This window comes from Scyliorhinus torazame, chromosome 3, assembly GCF_047496885.1.
Source record: "Scyliorhinus torazame isolate Kashiwa2021f chromosome 3, sScyTor2.1, whole genome shotgun sequence".
In the NCBI taxonomy this organism is placed as follows: domain Eukaryota; kingdom Metazoa; phylum Chordata; class Chondrichthyes; order Carcharhiniformes; family Scyliorhinidae; genus Scyliorhinus; species Scyliorhinus torazame.
Window position 1 is genome coordinate 313289712 of NC_092709.1, and position 19320 is coordinate 313309031.

A 19320-nucleotide genomic window follows, 5' to 3' on the forward strand; every position below is an offset into this window, starting at 1 on the left:
CACATTCCGCCTGGACACTGGTGCCTCCGCCAATCTCCTCGCATGCCTTCCAGACCTTGAAGGTTAAACCACCGATTCTGCCATCCCACTGTCAGCTGGTTGACTACAATGGAAACGTCATCCCGGCCACGGGGTCCTGCCAGCTCGAAGTTACACACAACTCACACAAAGCCACATTATCATTTGAAATCGTTGGATCCTCGAAGGACTCTCTGTTAGGCGCACAGGCATGCAAGATCCTCCACCTCGTTCAGCGGCTACACACTTTGTCTCCAGAAGGCACGTCTGATTTCCCGGATGCAGACTTTAGGGCACAGCTCCACTCACTCCTCGCGCACAACCAGGAGGTTTTTGAGGGCATGGGCACACTGCCCTACACTTACAGAATACGGCTCAAACCGGACGCCACCCAGGTCATTTGCGCACCTCGTAGGGTCCCAGCACCACTCAAGGACCGCCTCAAGCAGCAGCTGCAGGATTTGCAGGACCAAGGAGTGCTTTCCCGGGTCACAGAGCCAACGCCATGGGTCAGCTCCATGGTGTGCGTAAAGAAGCCCTCCGGCGAGCTCCGGATCTGTATCGACCCGAAAGATTTGAATCACAACATTATGAGGGAACACTACCTCATACCCAAACGAGAAGAAATCACGAGCGAAATGGCTCGGGCAAAAATATTTACCAAGCTTGATGCCTCCAAGGGCTTTTGGCAGATTCAATTGGATCAGTCCAGCAGGAAGCTGTGCACTTTCAACAGTCCCTTTGGCAGATACTGCTACAATAGGATGCCATTCAACATCATCTCAGCCTCCGAGGTGTTCCATCGCATCATGGAACAGATGATGGAGGGCATCGAAGGGGTACGCGTCTACGTAGACGACGTTATCATCTGGCTCACATTCGCCGTGAGACTGCGGCTGACCCCCTTCTACAGCGTGTGATGCGCCACATGACGGAAGGGTGGCTCAAGGGGCAGTGCCCACAATTTTACAACATCCGGGACGACTTGGCCGTCATTGATGGTGTCCTCTTGAAGTTGGACCGGATCGTGATCCCACACAGCATGCACTGGCTTGTCCTCGAACAACTGCATGAAGGCCATCTCGGAGTTGAAAAGTGCAGGCGGAGGGCCCGAGAGCCTGTGTACTGGCCGGGCATCAGCGACAACATCGCCAACATGGTGCTCAACTGCCCCACCTGCCAAAGGTTTCAGCCGGCGTAACCCACTGAGACCCTTCAGCCCCATGAGTTGGTCACGTCCCCCTGGGCGAAGGTGGGCGTGGATCTCTTTCATGCGCTCGGCAGGTACTACAGTATTCTGATTGACTACTTCTCAAGTTATCCGGAGGTCATACGCCTGCACGACACGACGTCATCAGCTGTCATCCGGGCATGCAAAGAAACCTTTGCTCGCCATGGAGTTCCGCTCACCGTCATGTCTGACAACGGGCCTTGCTTTGCGAGCCAAGAATGGTCTTCCATTGCCACTTCATACAACTTCACACACGTGACGTCCAGTCCCTTGCATCCTCAGTCGAATGGCAAGGCGGGAAAGGGTGTCCACATTGTGAAGCGGCTCCTCTGCAAGGCTGCCGTTGCGGGATCTGACTTCTATTTAGCCCTGCTGGCCTATCACTCGGCCCCACTGTCCACAGGCCACTCGCCAGCCCAGCTGTTCATGGGTCGCACCCTCAGACCCACTGTGCCGTTCATTCATGCTCCTGACCTCGACCATGCTCCAGTATTGCGAAGGATGCGACAACAGCGTGTTCAGCAGAAGGTGGCACATGACGCTCGGGCGACTGATCTTCCTGCCCTGGCGCCTGGAGACAACGTCCGCATACACCTACCGGAGGGTGGCTGGTTGGCAACCGCCGAGGTTCTCCGCCACGTGGCTCCCCGCTCGTTCCTGGTTCACATGCCTGATGGCTCCATTCGCCGCCGTAATCGGCGGGCCCTTTGTCTGGTTCCGCGCTCGCTACGAGATCATGCACTGGACCTATTGTCCCTGATGTCGACATTGTTGAGCTTCCTGCCACTCTGCCTCTTCCTCTCTCGCCCGTGGCCAGGCCCATTCCTCAGCTGGTGGATCTTGACCCACCCTTGAGGCGGTCAACCCAAATTCGGCGCCCACTTGAGAGACTTGACTTATGAGCCTGTTAGCACATTGAACTCACTGAATTGTTTTACAGTACTGTTAACGAGTTTCTTTTCTTGTCGTTCATTGTTCCGGAAGTTTTCTCTCGTCGTTTGCTGATTGCATTTGTTCTGTTATTGGTACAACCTCGTTGTTCTGTTGCACCTGACACTTTCCTCTGTATATAGTTTAGCCTCATGTACATGTTGTAAATATTGCACACACATAGTCAGATGCACTCAGTACACATTTCTATTTATTAGCATGTAGTCACATATCCTTTGTGAAAGGGGGGGGATGTCATGATATCCACATCAGCATATCATGGTGCAATCACACACACACTGATGGACAGGCAGTTGGACCAACCAGCACACACATAACATCGCAGCCAATCACCAGTGAGAGCACACGCACTATAAAACAGGGAACACCACAGTTCCCGCTCATTCTACCAGGAGATAGCTCAGAGCACAGAGCTCACAGCGCACCACTCAGACATACACAAGTGCTGAGTGCCTCACTTAGATAGTGATAGGGCTGGGTCCACATGTTAGCTGTTAAAGCACGTGCCCAAGCCAGCAGTTAGTTGTAACCAGTGTTAAGATAATAAAACAGAGTTGTACCATCTACAGCCATGTTGGATCATTTGTGCAGCAGAACACCCAACACGACAGACCCGTTGATGAACTGTCACCTTCAGACAGAACCCTGATTGAGTCTGTGCAACTGAGACCACTCAGCTTTCAAACTGCTGAGTTTGAGGTTGACTTGCCAATCCCTCCCTGACTTCCTCCCTAATTAATACCTGCTCCTTTCTACTTTACACTGGAGTGCTAATAAAGATGATTTTAAAGGATGGATTTTGAAAATGTACCTATCCGAGACAAAAAACTCTCACAGTGAAAGCAAAGACCACAGCGAGTAAATGTGGAGCAGAGGCTAGGCAGGGCTACTTTACAAGAAGCGATGATGCTCCATTTAATGAGAATTGTACAATAAGCGATGATGCACCATTTAATGAGAATTGTAGTACGCAAAGAGTTTAACTAAAGGAATATCAGAAGTAAAATTGACAATAAATTGGAATGAGTAGATTAAGTTTGCAATCTAGCCTGCCCCGTGGAGAACCTTGTTCACCCAGAGTATTGGACAGATATTGATACACTTTATCTACCGTTCTCAAGCCCATAGCCCGTGAGAGCAGCAAAAGGGAGCATTAAAAAAAAACAATCATATTCAGCAGACAGTGCATCAGAAGCCAGGTAAGTCCTTTAAAGTTAAAGTTAGAGAGAAATAACGTGAAAGACCGGGAAATGGCAGACACATTTTAATGAACTCTTTCAAAGACTGGCGACTAATTCCAAATCCAGACAGTTTTACTCAGAAAACTATAACACATGCAGAGGTCAATACAGTGTGTATCACCGAAGAAACCCAAGGGATGGGTCCAGTAGCCACCCTGGCCAAGCATAATAAACCCTAGCGTCCATGAGGAAATGAAAGAGGAAATAGGGAATACTTCTGGCTAAGATATTAAGGAGTGGAAGAAATATAGGAGTTCTAACTGACAACCGAAGGACAGCAAAATTATCATGATAGTTCAAAAGAGAGTGGGATGTGAATGTTGAATTATAAACTTGGCAGGACTGAGTGTAATGGAGAAAATGTTCAAGAGCATCTACAAATTAGGCCAATTTTCAGCGAAAGAGCACCAGAGAAAAAGGAGCAGTCAGTGTGAATTGAGAAGAAATTAATCAGGGCTGATAATGGTTCTCTAAATCTTTGTGGCTATATTAATAAAAAGGAATTACCAGGGCAGCGCAATGGCGCAGTGGTTAGCACTGCGGCCTCACGGCGCCGAGGTCCCAGGTTCGATCCCGGCTCCGGGTCACTGTCCGTGTGGAGTTTGCACATTCTCCCCGTGTCTGCGTGGGTTTCACCCCCACAACCCAAAAATGTGCAAGCTAGGTGGATTGGCCACGCTAAATTGCCCCTTAATTGGAAAAAATGAATTGGGTACTCCAAATTTAAAAATATATATGTATCGGAAATACCTGGTGGGCAAAAATAATCCTGGATTTTTCAAAGATCTAGTAATGTGTTATCATGAAAACATGTTATCTCTGGAGAACAGCACTTCTATCCTGCTCAACTCAGTTTGATAAAATATGATACAGGATTTTGGTTCCGCTGTGTTATTATTATTCCTTTTCTTCAACACTGAAGATTAATTCAATTTCTTTGTTCCACTCTTCCATTTTTTTCAATTATGTTTGTTTCTCTTGTTCACTGAATATAATGTCATTCTTCCTGTGTGAGTGTAGCAGTGGCGCACACACATACAGGCACACACACTCACACACCAAACACATACAGACACACACACAAATATACACATACAGCGACACACACAGATACACAGACATATGTGTGTACACACACACATGTGCACACACAGACATGTGCACACACACAGATGTGCAAACACATTTGTGAGCGCACACATATCCACACTTGTGCACACATGTGAACATATATGTGAACACACATGCACACATACATGTGCACACTCGCACATGCACAAACACATGTGCACAAATGCATGTCCCCATGTGCACAGATGTGTGCACACCTGTACAAACACATATGTACACACACGCACACTTGTGCGCACACAGACACATGCACACAAACATGCGTATGCATAAATGTATGTGTACGCACACATGCACACATCAAATCTGCATGTACAAATATGTGTACACACGTACAAATATGTGTACCAACATGTACACACAAATGCAGGTACATGCATGCAGACACATACGTAGCGACACAGACACACACGAAGACCTGCTTTCAGCCCCAACCTCAGACTCTTTTCTAAAATTTTCCAGATGACCTATGTTTTCTGGCCTGTCTTGTACAAAATATTTTATCATACCCAATGGAACAGATTTTGGTCATAAGGCCAGGTCGTCAAGGTAGGTTTCTTCCCTCCCTTCAATGAAAGAGTCAGCAAAATCTTATAGTACTGTTGTCATTTCAGAGTCTACTTCTTGTTCACCTTTTTCAGGCGATGTGGTATCCCGGGAAATTGGCAGGCCTAAGTCATTAGATAATTCACCCATATTTTTGATGGATGAGGTTGAATGTGCAACATGTGCACTGTTCAATGCTTCAAACCTTTTGAAGCAAATAACAAATTGTCTTTTCGCATAGCTTCGTCCACTTGCCTCACTTTCAATTTTCTGCGTTTCTGACTGCCAGATAGTGGCGCTTCATATTGCTAGAGAAACTGTTCTTGATTTTTGGCGGCTAATAAAGTATCGGAAAGACAGGGACAGGATTTTCTACACCGCCAGCCTAGTTTTCCGGCACTGCACCCCCCCCCCCCCCCCCCCCCCCCCCCCGCCTTGGGGCAACCTCATGTCGTCGGGAAACACGCGGGCGTGGGTGCACCGCCGGCGAATCGGAGGATCCCGCCGATGGTGAATCCCACAGCAGGTTTTTGTTTGCACAGTCAATCCTATGTTTTTATCAGGTTCACGCTCTGCAAAAATTGGATTCATCTTTTAACTATGAAGCTGTGATTCTCATCATGGATTTCAAACAACACCCACTCTACTCTCCTCCTGCCCATTCCCTTCACAAACTCTCCCTCCCAGTGGCCTCCCAACCCCATCAGAAACTCTCCCTTCCTCCAACACCATTTTCAATCGGCAATGTGTAATGAGGCAGGTTTAATAAACAACCTCAGAGTAAAAGATCCCCTTAGCAAATAGTGATCATAACAGGGTAGAATTTAGCATTCAGTTTGAGAGAGTGAATCTTGGGTGAGAAACAACTGTGCTCAATTTAAATAAAGGTAATTACAAAGGAATGTGGGCAGAGTTGGCTGGCGTGGACTGGGAAAGGAGTTTTAGCAGAAAAGATAGTTGATCAGTAATGGCAGACATTTATGAAAATAATTCACGACTCACAACATGGGCAGCATGGTGACACGGTGGTTAGCATTGCTGCCTCACAGCGCCAGGGACCCAGGTTCAATTCCAGCATTGGGTGACTGTCTGTGTCTGTGTGGGTTTCCTCCGGGTGCTCCGGTTTCCTCCCACAGTCCAAAGATATGCAGGTTAGGTGGATTGGCCATGGTAAATCCCTTAGTGTCCAGGGATGTGCAGGTTAGGTTATGGGATTATGGGGCTAGGTAGGGTTAGACACTTGCAAATAGGCAGAGTGCTCTTTCAAAGGGTCAATGCAGACTTGATAGCCGAATGGCCTCCTTCTGCACTGTAGAGATTCTATGATACATGCGAGTGAGAAAGGAGGATTCTAGGAAGGGGATAAATTAACCATGGTTAATCAAGGAAATTAAAATGAAAGAAAAAACATGCAATGTGGGAAAGCTTAATGGTAAACCTGAGGATTGAGAAAATTTTAAAAAGCAACAAACGATGACCAAAAAAAATAAAGAGGGTGAAAATAAACTATGAGGCTAAATTTGTGAGTAATATAAAAACAGACAGTAAGAGGTTTGTTAAATATATAAAAAGGAAGAGAGAGGCCAAAGTGACCATAGGCCCATTAGAGAATGAGACTGAGAAATATTAATTAGGAACCAGGAAATAGCAGAGGAGTTAAATAGATACTTTGTGTCAGTCTTCACAGTAGAAGACACTAATAATATTACAAAAAATATGAAATAACCTGAGGAAAAGGGGGGAGGTAATAAATACAATAGCTATCACTGGAGAAAAAGTACAAGGGAAACTACAAGGGGCTGAAGGCCGACACGTCCTATGGACCTGATGCATTGCATCCTAGGGTATTAAAGGAAGTAGGTACAGAGATAATGGATGCACTGGTAATAATCTTCCAAGAATCCTTAAATTCCAGAAAAGTCCCAGAGGATTGGAAAACTGCCAACGTAATGCCCTTATTCAAAAAGGGAGACAAAAACAGGTAACTACAGGCCAGTTAGCTTAACATCTGTCATTGGAAAAATGTTAGAGTCCATTAGTTAGGATGTAATAGCAGAGCATTTAAGAATGCATAATATAATCAAGCAGAGTCAGCAAGGCTTCATGAAGAGGAGATCAGGTCTGACAAATGTATCCGAATTCTTTGAGGTGATAATGAGCAAGATACATAAAGGGGAGCCAGTATATTTATTAATGATCTGGACGAGAGAAGCAAGTGTACTATTGCCTAGTTTGTGGATGACATAAATATTAGGTGGGAAGGAGGCAATGGTGAGGATGACACAAATAGCCTACAGAGGGACATAGTCAGGTTAAGTGAGTGGGCAAAGATTTGGCAGATGGAATCTAATGTCGGAAAATGTGAAGCTATGTACCTTGGTAGGACGAATAAAGGAGCTGAATATTATTTAAATGGAGAAAGACTGCAGAAATTACAACTGAGAGGGATTTAAGAGTCTTTGTGCATAAATCACAAAGATCTAGCATGCAGGTTCAACAGGTAGCAGTGACATGATCAAGTTCAAAAGGATGTGAATCTAATTTCTGTGAATTTTAATAAATTGGAATATTCTTCAATAGCTTTAAGCCGTAACACGTGCACACACAGGGTCCTCCCTCACCGGCAGCATGACGTCACACCGGCACAAATTACTACTTGTCTTCAAAACCATGAGCCAGTCATGATGACCATGTCGGGGATGCGGAGGTGAGTGTAGCCCTCGGGTGGTGAGGGACATGGCATTGCCAACCAGGCACTGCCAAAGATTGGCACTGCCAGGGCGGGCCCTCTGGGAAGCCTCATTGGAGATTCCCCTTATGTGTGTGTGTGAGGGGGGGGGGGGGGGGGGGGGGGGGGTGGCAGTGGTTGTTGGGGGAGTGTTGTGCATGCATTGGGGCGGGGGGTCAGGTGACTGTGGAGGAGGCTGGGGACAGTGCCTGTGATAGGGGGGAGACAGTACCAGTGAGGTGGGGGGGGGGGGAGGACGTGCCCCAATGCCGGTGGTGGGACGTGGCGGATCAGGTCATCCTGATGCTTGCACGATGTGGGGGGGGGGGGGGGGGGGGGGGGAGGGGAGGGGGTGCACCAATCTTTGTGTGGTGGGTGGGGGGGGGTTGACCTTCTGTATGTGAGGGTGGGAGGTGTTCCCCTTGTCCTCTGGAGGAGTCCGGCTTTCCATGTTGGGGGAGATGATGATCTTCCCGATCTCAGAATCCCGGCTTTCCCGCTGTGTTTAGGCCCCGACCCGCAGCTGGCTGCGTGATTTTTGCCAGCACTTTGAGATTGCGCAGGTGAGAAAAGGCATCTGTGAAGCCAACGAGTTTCACACAGCTTTCCTTGCCTGATCCAGCACTCTGCAATTTGGGGAAAATTCCACCCATAGGATTCACAGGGGGCTTGACAAGGTACATGCTGAAAGGAAAGAGAAAATGTTGGAAAATCTCAGCAGGTCTGGCAGCATCTGTAGGGACAGAAAAGAGCTAACGTTTCGAGTCCGATGACTCTTTGTCAAAGCGAAAAGACAGAGAAAGAGGGAAATATTTATACTGTGGGGTGAGAATGAAAGATGCTGAAAGGTTGTGGGAGAGTCTAGCACAGTGGGCATAATCTCAGAGTAAGGGATAGCCCACCTAAGACAGAGATGAGGAGGAATTTCTTCTCTCAGAGGGTAGTGAATGTGTGGAATTCTTTACCACAGAGAGCTGTGGAGGCTGGGTAGTTAGGTATGTTCAAGGCTGAGGTAGGCAAATTTTTCATCAGTAAGGAAATCGAGGGTTCTGGGGAAAAGGCGGGAAAGTGGGGTTGATGATTATCATTTCAGATCAGTCATGGTCACATTGATTAGCAAAGCAGACTTGATGGGCCGAATGGCCTACTTCAGCTCCTACGTCTTATGGCCTTATAGAAATAATTGATTATCTTAGTACTTCGGTATTTTGAGAATTCAAAGCATCGTACCCCATTGTTTTCCTGTGGGATCTTCATTTGTATATTCCCCATTTGATCCTTGAGGCAGCTTCTGTCCGCTCCTTCCTGTACTTGAATCATCTGTAGATAAATTAAGCAAGAAACCATTTAGCAAATATGGCTCAACAAGTGAGATGCTTCAAACATGACGTAACATTCCAGTTGACATAGCACCTCCTTTTTTTCTAATATTATGATTCTAATTAAAAATAAAAATTAAACAAAAGTTTTTTTGAGTTTGCCAAGCCTGGGTGAGGCACCTTGTACAGGGCAGCGAGGAAAGGAGACAAGATCAATAAAAATATTAGTGGCTCGGTAACACCAAACCTGAATCTTATCAGCATGCAGTCCTTAAAAGGAAGGGATGTCCGAGAGAGGGAAAAATCACAGGTAGGGAAAAGGGGCAGAAAATTGGAGAAAAAATCCTGAAAGGGTGAAGGGTTGAGCTGAAAATGTGACGATGAGAATGAGAGAGGTGGTAGACAGGGATAGTGAGAGACAAATTGAAATTAATTGGTTTACTGTGTCAGATAATGAAATGTCCTTGTGGAACTTAGCAATGCCAAAGTGGGGGGTTGGGGTGAATGTTGAATTTATTCTTTAAAATATCATGTTAAAAACATTGAAAATTCTCAATCTGTACTTTGAATTTTACTTTCAACACTTAAGTTGCATCCACTGCTCTTAATACTGTTCCACCAATGTCACAGTATAAATATAAACTAACCTGTGGGTCTCATGTTCAACGCATAATTTGGTGAAGAATTCATGAAATAAAGGCCATAAATCATAAAACACAGAATTGTTTTGGTGCAAAAGGAGGCTATTTGTCCTCTCATGTCAGCATGGACTCTCCAAACAAGCATCATGACTTAGTGCATTCCCCTGCCTTTCTCATCTGTGTCCTCTTCAATGCCTTGATTCAAACTAATAATAATAATAATATTATTATTAAGTTCAATCAAGGCATTGAAGAGGACACAGATGATAATAATAGCTTATTGTCACAAGTAGGCTTCAATGAAGTTACTGTGAAAAGCCCCTAGTCGCCACATTCCGGCGCCTGTTCGGGGAGGCTGGTATGGGAATTGAACCCATGCTACTGGCCTTGTACTGCATTACAAGCCAGCCGTTTAGCCCACTGTGCTAAACCAGCCCTAATGCCGTACCAGCCTCCCCGAACAGGCGCCGGAATGTGGCGACTAGGGGCTTTTCACAGTAACTTCATTTGAAGCCTACTTGTGACGACAAGCGATTTTCGTTTTCATGCCTTGATTGAAGCTGCCGCCACCACACATCCAGACAGTTGCATTCCAGATCCAAAACACTCGCTGCGTGAAACAGCTTTTACACACATCACATTTGCTTCTTTTGCAAATCACTTTAAATCTGTGCCCCTTGTTTTTGATCCTTTTACGAGCGGGAATAGTTTCTCCCTATCGACTCTGTCCAAAAGGTGAAATGTTTTCTAAAATAAATCTAGAGTACCCAATTATTTTCTTTACCCAATTAAGGGGCAATTTAATGTGGCCAATCCACTTACCCTGCACATCTTTGGGTTGTGGGGGTGAGACCCACACAAACACGGGGAGAATGTGCAAACTCCACACGGACAGTGACCCAGGGCCGTGTTCGAACCTGGGTCCGCAGCACCATAAGGCAGCAATGCTAACCACTGTGCCACCGTGCCACCCCAGGGCAAATGTTCAACATGCAGAATTTTGAAATTTTAATTGGGTGGTGGAACGACATAGGAATGGAATTATGCATCAATGGTGGCAAGCACATCAAGGCATAAAACTGCAGGATCAGGACTAAGGTGATATGAATAATTGGCTTTCAGAAGATTGGAGTGTGCATTTGGTATGTTCCATAACAAAGAGGCTGGAGAGGAGACGGGGTTCCCCCTGGGGGCTGGATGCCCACCCCTCCAACTACCTCCCCATAAAAAGGGAGCAGAGGATGCCCCACTCAATAGCCTGTTACATCAGTGAATTACTTATTACGGACAAAAGGAATAGTGTCCACCTCATATTTGGGGTCCAGTCTCAATCACAGCCTGTACCCTCAGGTAACCCATATCAGTCACTGTGCTGTGATCAAACTTAGAAAGTTCCTGCCCATGCTGCCACAATCTTATGCCATGGTCTTTGAAGAGCGTACAGAGACCCCACCCCTACAAGACCACACAGGTACCTTTAAGCCAGCATGGAAGATATGTGGATCCTGATAGAGTATGCAGCTATTCCACTTTATTCCCATTGACATCATACCAGGAATTTTCAGGAACAGCCATCAATTTAAATCCTCATGAAGCTACTTTAAAATTCTTCATTTTACTTTTTGCAATAAAGAACTATTTATAATTTCCTTGTTTGTCAGTGAACCCCTATTAAATTTGGAGTAAAAGCCAAATATATTACTCAGAATTCGTATTATGATGACATATTATTGTGTCATTGCAGTGTTTGCTTTAGAAATCAACAGCAAAGCAATGCCAGGTTTTATTCAACCACATTTCGCAATTAGCTAATCTTTAACAAAAATCACAAGGCTTTCATTTTCATATGTAATTTATCAGATTATTTTGAACTCTTGCATTAATGTACTTTTTCTGAGTCATTTCTCTGCTTAGAATTATTTAACTTTCATTACAGTGATTGTTTTACTGAGTTTTTGCCCTTCATTGGTGTGAAATCTGTTATTTGAGGTGCGGTCGCTGTAATGTTCTCATTCATAATTGGAAGAACATGATGGAAATAACCTGAAGGTTTGTCAGCATCTGTGGAGAGAATGCTTTCATCAAGTCGCAGACGGTAAAGTTGGCCCTAATTCTGAGATTCCTGTTCTTGTTTTCCAGTCGAGTGCAGGATAACAGTGCAGGTAGCCGGCCCACAAGTAGCACTCCCAACCTTGTTGGCAGTTCCAAGCCACATCATTCCCCAGCCAGCTCACACATACCACTTTGGTGGAGTCAGCCTACATAAGTAGATATGGTTCATGATCCCTCAGAAGAGTTGTAAAGCAAGACGGAACAACCATTCATAGTGTCAATTTCAGAAGCTTTTGACAACTTCAGGCCTCTTAATCTCATGTAGATAAACACACAGGCATTGAAAAATCCAACAAAGACAACAGAAAATGATTCCAAGGTAATCGAGATGTCAATCAATCAAAGCTCTCCTGCCCACCCTCCTCCCCGTCCTTTTGAAGCTGCATAAAACATTGGCTGAAATTCTCCCATCTTGGTACTATGTCCCACGGTGGGTGAGAATGTGGAGTGTTTCCTGCAGAGGCCAGTGGAAAAACATGCCAAATCTTCTGGACCCAGCCTTTAATTATGTAATCAGTGTTTGCGCTGTATTCCTAGGTGGAGCATGCTTGATTGCGCATAGCCCGCCATCCTATTTGAGTGCCATATTGAAAGGACACCCAACATCACTGACCCACTATCGAAGAATGAAGACGGACCTCCTGAAAATGAAGATGGAATTCCAGGAACATTCTGAGGCTGGAAGATGGACCCCCTGCAGGACACCGAATCTGAAAGATCCACTTGTAGATGCTCCCCCCAACCACTGCTGTGGCGGTTGGAATCCAGGGTTGCCATCGACCTCCATCCTGACCTCTGGAGGTAGGCCCAGGCATTGTTCTGGTGAGTCCATATATCTGCACGCTACGTTGTTCCAGACGTGTTTTGTGCCGGCCTGTTTTCCCAATGGCACAATAATATTATTATTATTGAGAAATAGGGGTGGGCGTTTGGGCCTTCAACTGCATCCCTTTCGCGGGTTGTAAATAAGACCATAAGATATAGGAGTGGAATTAAGCCATTCAGCCCATCAAAGTCTGCTTCGCCATTCGATCATGACTGATATGTTTCTCATCCACATTCTCCTTCCTTCTCCCCGTAGCTCCTGATCTACTTTTTAATCAAGACCCATCTATCTCTGCCTTAAAGACACTCAGCGACTTGGCCTCCACAGCTTTCTGTGACAACGAGTTCCACAAATTCACCACCCTCTGGCTGAAGAAATTCCTCATCTCAGTTTTAAAGGATCATCCCTTCAGTCTGAGGCTGTGCCCTCGGGTTCTAGTCTCTCGTACTAGTGGAAACATCTTCTCCATGCCCAGTCTATCTTGTCCTCTCAGTATTCTCTAAGTTTCAATGAGATAATAATAATCTTTATTAGTGTCACAAGATCCTTCCTCACCCTTCTGAACTCCATCACATACAGACCCAGAGTCCTCAAGCACTCCTCATGTGACAAGCCCTTCATTCCCAGGGATCATTCTTGCGAACCTCCTCTGGACAAAAGCCTGCACATCCTTTCTTAGATATGGTGCCCAAGACTGCTCACAATATTCCAAATGGGGTCTGACCAGAGCCTTATATAGCCTCAGAAGTATATCCCTGCTCTTGTATTCTAGCCCTCTCGACATGAATGCTAACATTGTGTTTGCCTTCCTACCTGCCAACTAAACCTGCACGTTAACCTTAAGAGAATCCTGAATTAGGACTCCTAAGTACCTTTGTGCTTCAGATTTCTAAAGTCTTTTCCCATTTACAAAATAGTCTATGCCGCTATTCTTCCTACCTAAGTGCATAACCTCACATTTTTCCACATTGTATTCCATCTGCCACTTCTTTGCCCACTCTCCTAGCCTGCCAATGTCCTGCAGTCCATCTGTTGTCGGAACAGCACAGTGTTGTGTGGAAGGGTGTACCAATAGTCTGATGTAGCGACATCATTACAGCTGTCCAATAAATGGAAGCCAAAGTTCTAACCTGCCAGTCTCGGCATCTGCCTGCCTCTGTTGCAGCCTTGGGACAGAGTCCAAAGGAAGCAGGTCTGACTCCCTCCTGCCTCCTCATCCCCAGAATGAAAACATGGCGGGTACGGGGCCTCCTTAACAGAGATGGATTTGGGGACTGATGTTAATCTTAATAATTTTCATTTACAAATCTGGCCTGTTAACGGTTCCTCTCTGCACAGATGCTGCCTCGCCTACTGAATATTTTCAGCATTTTCTTCTTTTTTTTTGTTCACGTGGCTGTGCCAGCATTTATTGGCCATCCCCAATTGAAATGAAATGAAATGAAAATCACTTATTGTCACAAGTAGGCTTCAAATGAAGTTACTATGAAAAGCCCCTAGTCGCCACATTCCGGCGCCTGTTCAGGGAGGCTGGTACGGGAATTGAACCGTGCTGCTGGCCTGCTTTAAAAGCCAGCTGTTTAGCCCTGTGCTAAACCAGCCCCTGAGGGGGCAGTTAAGCGTCAACCACATTGTTGTGGGTCTGGAGTCACATGTAGGCCAGACCCAGGGAAGGACAACAAATTTCCTTCCCTAAAGAACATTAGTGAACCAGATGAGTTTTTACGACAATCGACAGTCATCATAAGACTTCCAATTCCAGATTTTTATCGAATTCAAATTTCACCATTTGCAATGGCGGGATTTGAACCTGGGTCCCCAGAGCATTACTCTGGGTCTCTGGTTTACTAGTCCAGTGACAATACCACTACGCCACTGCCTCCCGTCGTGCTTTTATTTTAGATTTTTGACATCGGTGGTATTGTGTTTTTGTCAAGTTCTCATTTGTTATCTCTTTTTTTAAAAAACACATCACTTCTACCAACCATGTTCAGTTGACCAGCTTCCCTGAGCATGCCACTCTGCAACGGTTCCTAGAAGAGGGACATCATGGCCTCAAAAACAGTTCTTGTAATCCTCCCTTGATATGAGACAGTGTCCGAGCATCACTTAGCCCTTCTCCTTTGTGACAAGGCTGGGATCATCCCACCTGCATCTCGCTCGTGACTCAGGGGGTTGCATTATCAATTCAGAAATTTGGTTCATTCGGATTAAACTTCAAAACTTGGCGTTCCATTTCAGCAGGCAGCCAGCAATTAATTTTCATTCTTTCCCTGTCTCATGTGTTTATCATTATACAGTTCGAGCCAAAATATCACAAAGCTTAACACGAGTGCGTTTAGTATTATGTGGCTGCTCCACTTAATGACAAAGAAGTTTGACCACGACAACAAAAAACTTGTTAAATCTGGATTTTTTAATTTGCCCAGAGCCAGAGCTGATTTATTGTAATTGTATCAGTAATTGTCTCTGGAAATTGGATCGCCTCATCAGTGCAACTAGTTTCAAAGTACATTTTTGTCTTTCCTTTTTTGCCTATTTGCTTTCGGCCTCTTTAACTCTTCTCCAGCTGTATGCCAATGTTTTTCTGCCTTCTTGTCTAAAATCATGACACAGGTAAGATAGTGGCAGGGGTAGGATTGAAGCTTTACTTCTGGGCTTTGATTTGCTAGTGATGAGAACTCATTGGCAATGTTCATTCCAAATATCATAGGACACAGAAACGGAAATCGACTTTGGTTTCAACAAACAGAATTCGGGTAAGAGATTTCTGGCAGCTCACTCAAAAGCCGGACGGGTTCAAGTCCAGTCAGAGGCATCCCCGTGATCACCTTTTGTACCATCTCTCGCTAAAGTGGGCAACTGACTGGGAACTCATGCTCGATTCAATGCTCGCTCCAGTCATGGTTCACTGCTGGCACTTTTTTTGTGCCTCACTTCCTCACCTGAGGAAAGAGCAGTGCTCCGAAAGCTCGTGTTTTAAACAAACCTGTTGGACTTTAACCTGGTGTTGTAAGACTTTTTACTGTGCTCACCCCAGTCGGACGCCGGCATCTCCACATTATGACTTTTTTTTGACTCATAGAACATAGAACCGAGTGAGAAAGTTTCGGATTCAAGCCCCACCCCAGAGCTCTGCGCACAAAACCTTGAGACTTTCTGGGGGAGTACTGCATTGTCAGATGTGCTATTTTCAGGTGCGATTTTAAAATCAAGGCCCAGCATGTTAGTCATGAAAGATTTTATTTGAGCACTATTTTAAAGAGAGAGAGTTTGCCTCAGTGTCCTGGACAATATTTATCCCTCAACCAGCATCTCTTAAAACAGAAGATGAAAAAGGAAAAAAAAGGAAAATTGCTTATTGTCACAAGTAGGCTTCAAATGAAGTTACTGTGAAATGCCCCTAGTCGCCACATTCCGGCGCCTGTTCGGGGAGGCCGGTACAGGAATTGAACCGTGCTGCTGGCCTGCCTTGGTCTGCTTTAAAAGCCAGCTCTTTAGCGTGTGCTAAACCAGCCCCTTTAAGGCAGCATGGTGGTGCAGTGGGTTAGCCCTGCTGCCTCATGGCACCGAGGTCCCAGGTTCGGTTCTGGGTCACTGTCCGTGTGGAGTTTGCACATTCACCCAGTGTTTGCGCGGGTTTCGCCCCCACAGCCCAAAGATGTGCAGGCTACGTGGATTGGCCATGCTAAATTACCCCTTAATTGGAAAAAAAATTAATTGGGCACTCTAAATTTATTTTAAAAAAGATTATCTGGTCGTTGCCGTTGTGGGATCTTACTGTGCAAACGGCCTACCATGTTTCCCTAGATTACAGCAGGAACTGTATAAATATTTAAGCGTACAACATACTGGGACATCAGGTGGTGTAGAAATACAGGCCTGTCTTTACTAGTAAGAACAAATTTCCAAAACTTTTTGATGCAAAATCATAAAAGGTGTTGGTTTTCTTTCCATGTCACAGTCCAAATGTTAATTTTTAAACTGAGTATTCCCAGAGCACTGGATGCTCCTTATCTTTAGATTGTCATCTGCTTTTATCTTCACACCGCAATGGGAACAATTTCACGAGAAAACAAATCATACAAAAGTTTTTTTTAAAAACTTGTTTACGAACAGTGTGTAAAAAAAGAAAACTGTTTGCCTTCTGTTCATTCTTCGATAACTCCCAGCACCGGCCGAACGGCTGGGTTTTCAATACAACTTGATTTGCAGCCAAACCTTTGATGTGCATTGAATTGCTGCAACTGCTTTGATCTTCCAAAAGATCTAACTTATGCGCGCAATTCGCCCAATGTACCCTCCCCAAAAGAAACCGCCCAGAACTTCTGATGCTGCAGACACCCAGAATGGGCAGTGGTGGTGGGGGGGGAAGGTGAGCTCATTCTCATTTACTGACACTTTATACAGAACTCTTCAAAAATCACATGAGCCCATCATTGATGCCATTACTACTTAATTCAATTAGACCTGACATGATTGTGATACCAATTAAAGATGTTGTTTAATAACTGAAATGACCCATACCAAGCCGGAGCGCCACAAACTTTCTTTTAATATTTTAACACAAGATCAGTCGCTGCTCTGACTTCACGAGGCCAGGTTTGAACCCTTTGAAGTCAGGGGGCCTGCTAAGCCCCATTTCACAGATGATCCAGCTTTGCATATATAAACACGTCGACCTTTGAACTCTAACTTGGAGACCTGAGCGCACTTCAAAGCGATGGATGAGACGATCAACATGCTTCATTAAGGCAACTCCTGCTCAATAAAGTGAAGGGTGCTGAGATTGGGGGGTGGGGGGGGGGCGTGTTAAAAACACTGGAATTAGGGGAAAGCAATGGTGCTTGAACAATCAAGCCAAGAGGCATTGTATTCCTAACAACAATTGAATCAGCTCCTGGAAGGCATCAAACTCAATGCTGCAATTAGCTTTGACAGGCATAGACCAGAAAAACCATGAAAAACAAAAGACTAGATTTAGTCACTGCATTGTTCGCAATGATTGCTTCCACTCTTGTTAACCAGCAGTTTAGCCAGAGACAACATACACACACAAATCAGGTACAGTTTGTGTGTGAACATATCCAAGTTCTAGCGGCATCAATGATTGTTCATGCAGCTCCCGTGATTAAGGATGCAGTTGGACATCCTTGTGTACACCTCCTGCTGCAGAACATTCTGTTTGCTTGGAAACCCCGAACGCTGAGACAGCATTTATAAGGAGCTTCACCTATGAAGTAAAAGCAGTGAGAGGGGTTTGGAGAGGGAGATTAATTTTGTGATGTTGACCGGATGAAAAATCAGGTGCGTTTAGATTGTCAACTAGGCAGCAAAGCTGAAAATTTGCGTCAGGCCTTTGCTCTATTCACAGTGACGCCAATTAAATCTGTAACCACCCAAGCCCATCAATCCAGAAAGATCCTAGTTTCCACATATCAAAATCTTCCTCACATGAGAGCAGAAATGTTGCCTCGTGATATCTTATGGGCCCCACCCTATTGCTGAAACTTTCTCCAAAATAACTGCATTCCACCAGTTCTGGCTTTTTGTGCATCCCTGATTTCCTTTCCCCAATCATTGGTAACCATGCATCAGCTGCCTCTGAAATTCCCTCTCTACCTTTCCATCATGGTTAAGATCCTCTCCACAACTTTGGTCATTGAGGTAGGCTTTAGCAATGATGAAAAGCCAACTTGAGGCACGATCAATTTGGTTGGAGACGAAGTTGAATTCAAACTGAGGCTCTATTAGTATCTGAAGTGTGGCCTCCTACAGCAGCTGACGAAATGACTGATAGCTGAAGGCCACGCATATTTATAACCCGGCTCCTGGGCGGAGCTAGCATGCAGGGGCCTATGTGAACCTGTAGTGCAGGTTCTACCGTACAACCCTTAATATAGGAACACAGTGGTTTACCACACAAAGACCCCTCCCACCCGGCTTACTCACTCTTCCAACTTCTTCCATCGGGCAGGAGATACAGAAGTCTGAGAACACGCACGACCAGACTCAAAAACAGCTTCTTCCCCGCTGTTACCAGACTCCTAAATGACCCTCTTATGGACTGACCTCATTAACACTACACCCTGTATGCTTCATCCGATGACAGTGCTTATGTAGTTACATTGTATACCTTGTGTTGCCCTATTATGTATTTCTTTTATCCCCTTTTCTTCCCATGTACTTAATGATCTGTTGAGCTGCTCGCAGAAAAATACTTTTCACTGTACCTCGGTAGACATGGCAATATACAAGTCCAATCCAATCCAAGCAAAAACACTTCACCACAACACTGCAGCTGTCATATATTTTTTAAGTATTTTAATTCAAATTTTTAGCATTTTAACATTTTACTAAACAAAAAAAAAAGTGACACCCCCAAATACAATAAACCCTGCACCAAACCCCCCCCACCCCACCCTCCCAGTGTTATGGTGAAGTTCTCTTGCTTGTAATCATTGCTAAAGTCTACCTCATTGACCAAAGTTAACAGTAACTAGTTCTCCAAAATGCATGCCCACAGAGATGTTCCCCATGGTATTGCCTGCTCCTGCAGCAATGGTGTCACTGGTA

The 19320-nt window shown here is 45.2% G+C and overlaps 1 protein-coding gene across 5 annotated transcripts in view; it reads right to left on the reverse strand.

Moving 5' to 3' along the window:
• Positions 1-19320, reverse strand: part of fgfrl1a (fibroblast growth factor receptor like 1a) — a 444882-nt gene that overhangs the window by 72880 nt on the left and 352682 nt on the right. For all 5 annotated transcript variants that reach the window (XM_072497561.1, XM_072497562.1, XM_072497560.1 and 2 more), the window contains exon 4: positions 9077-9166. In XM_072497561.1, the coding sequence (XP_072353662.1) occupies positions 9077-9166 (90 nt within the window). The remainder of the gene's footprint in view (positions 1-9076; positions 9167-19320) is intronic.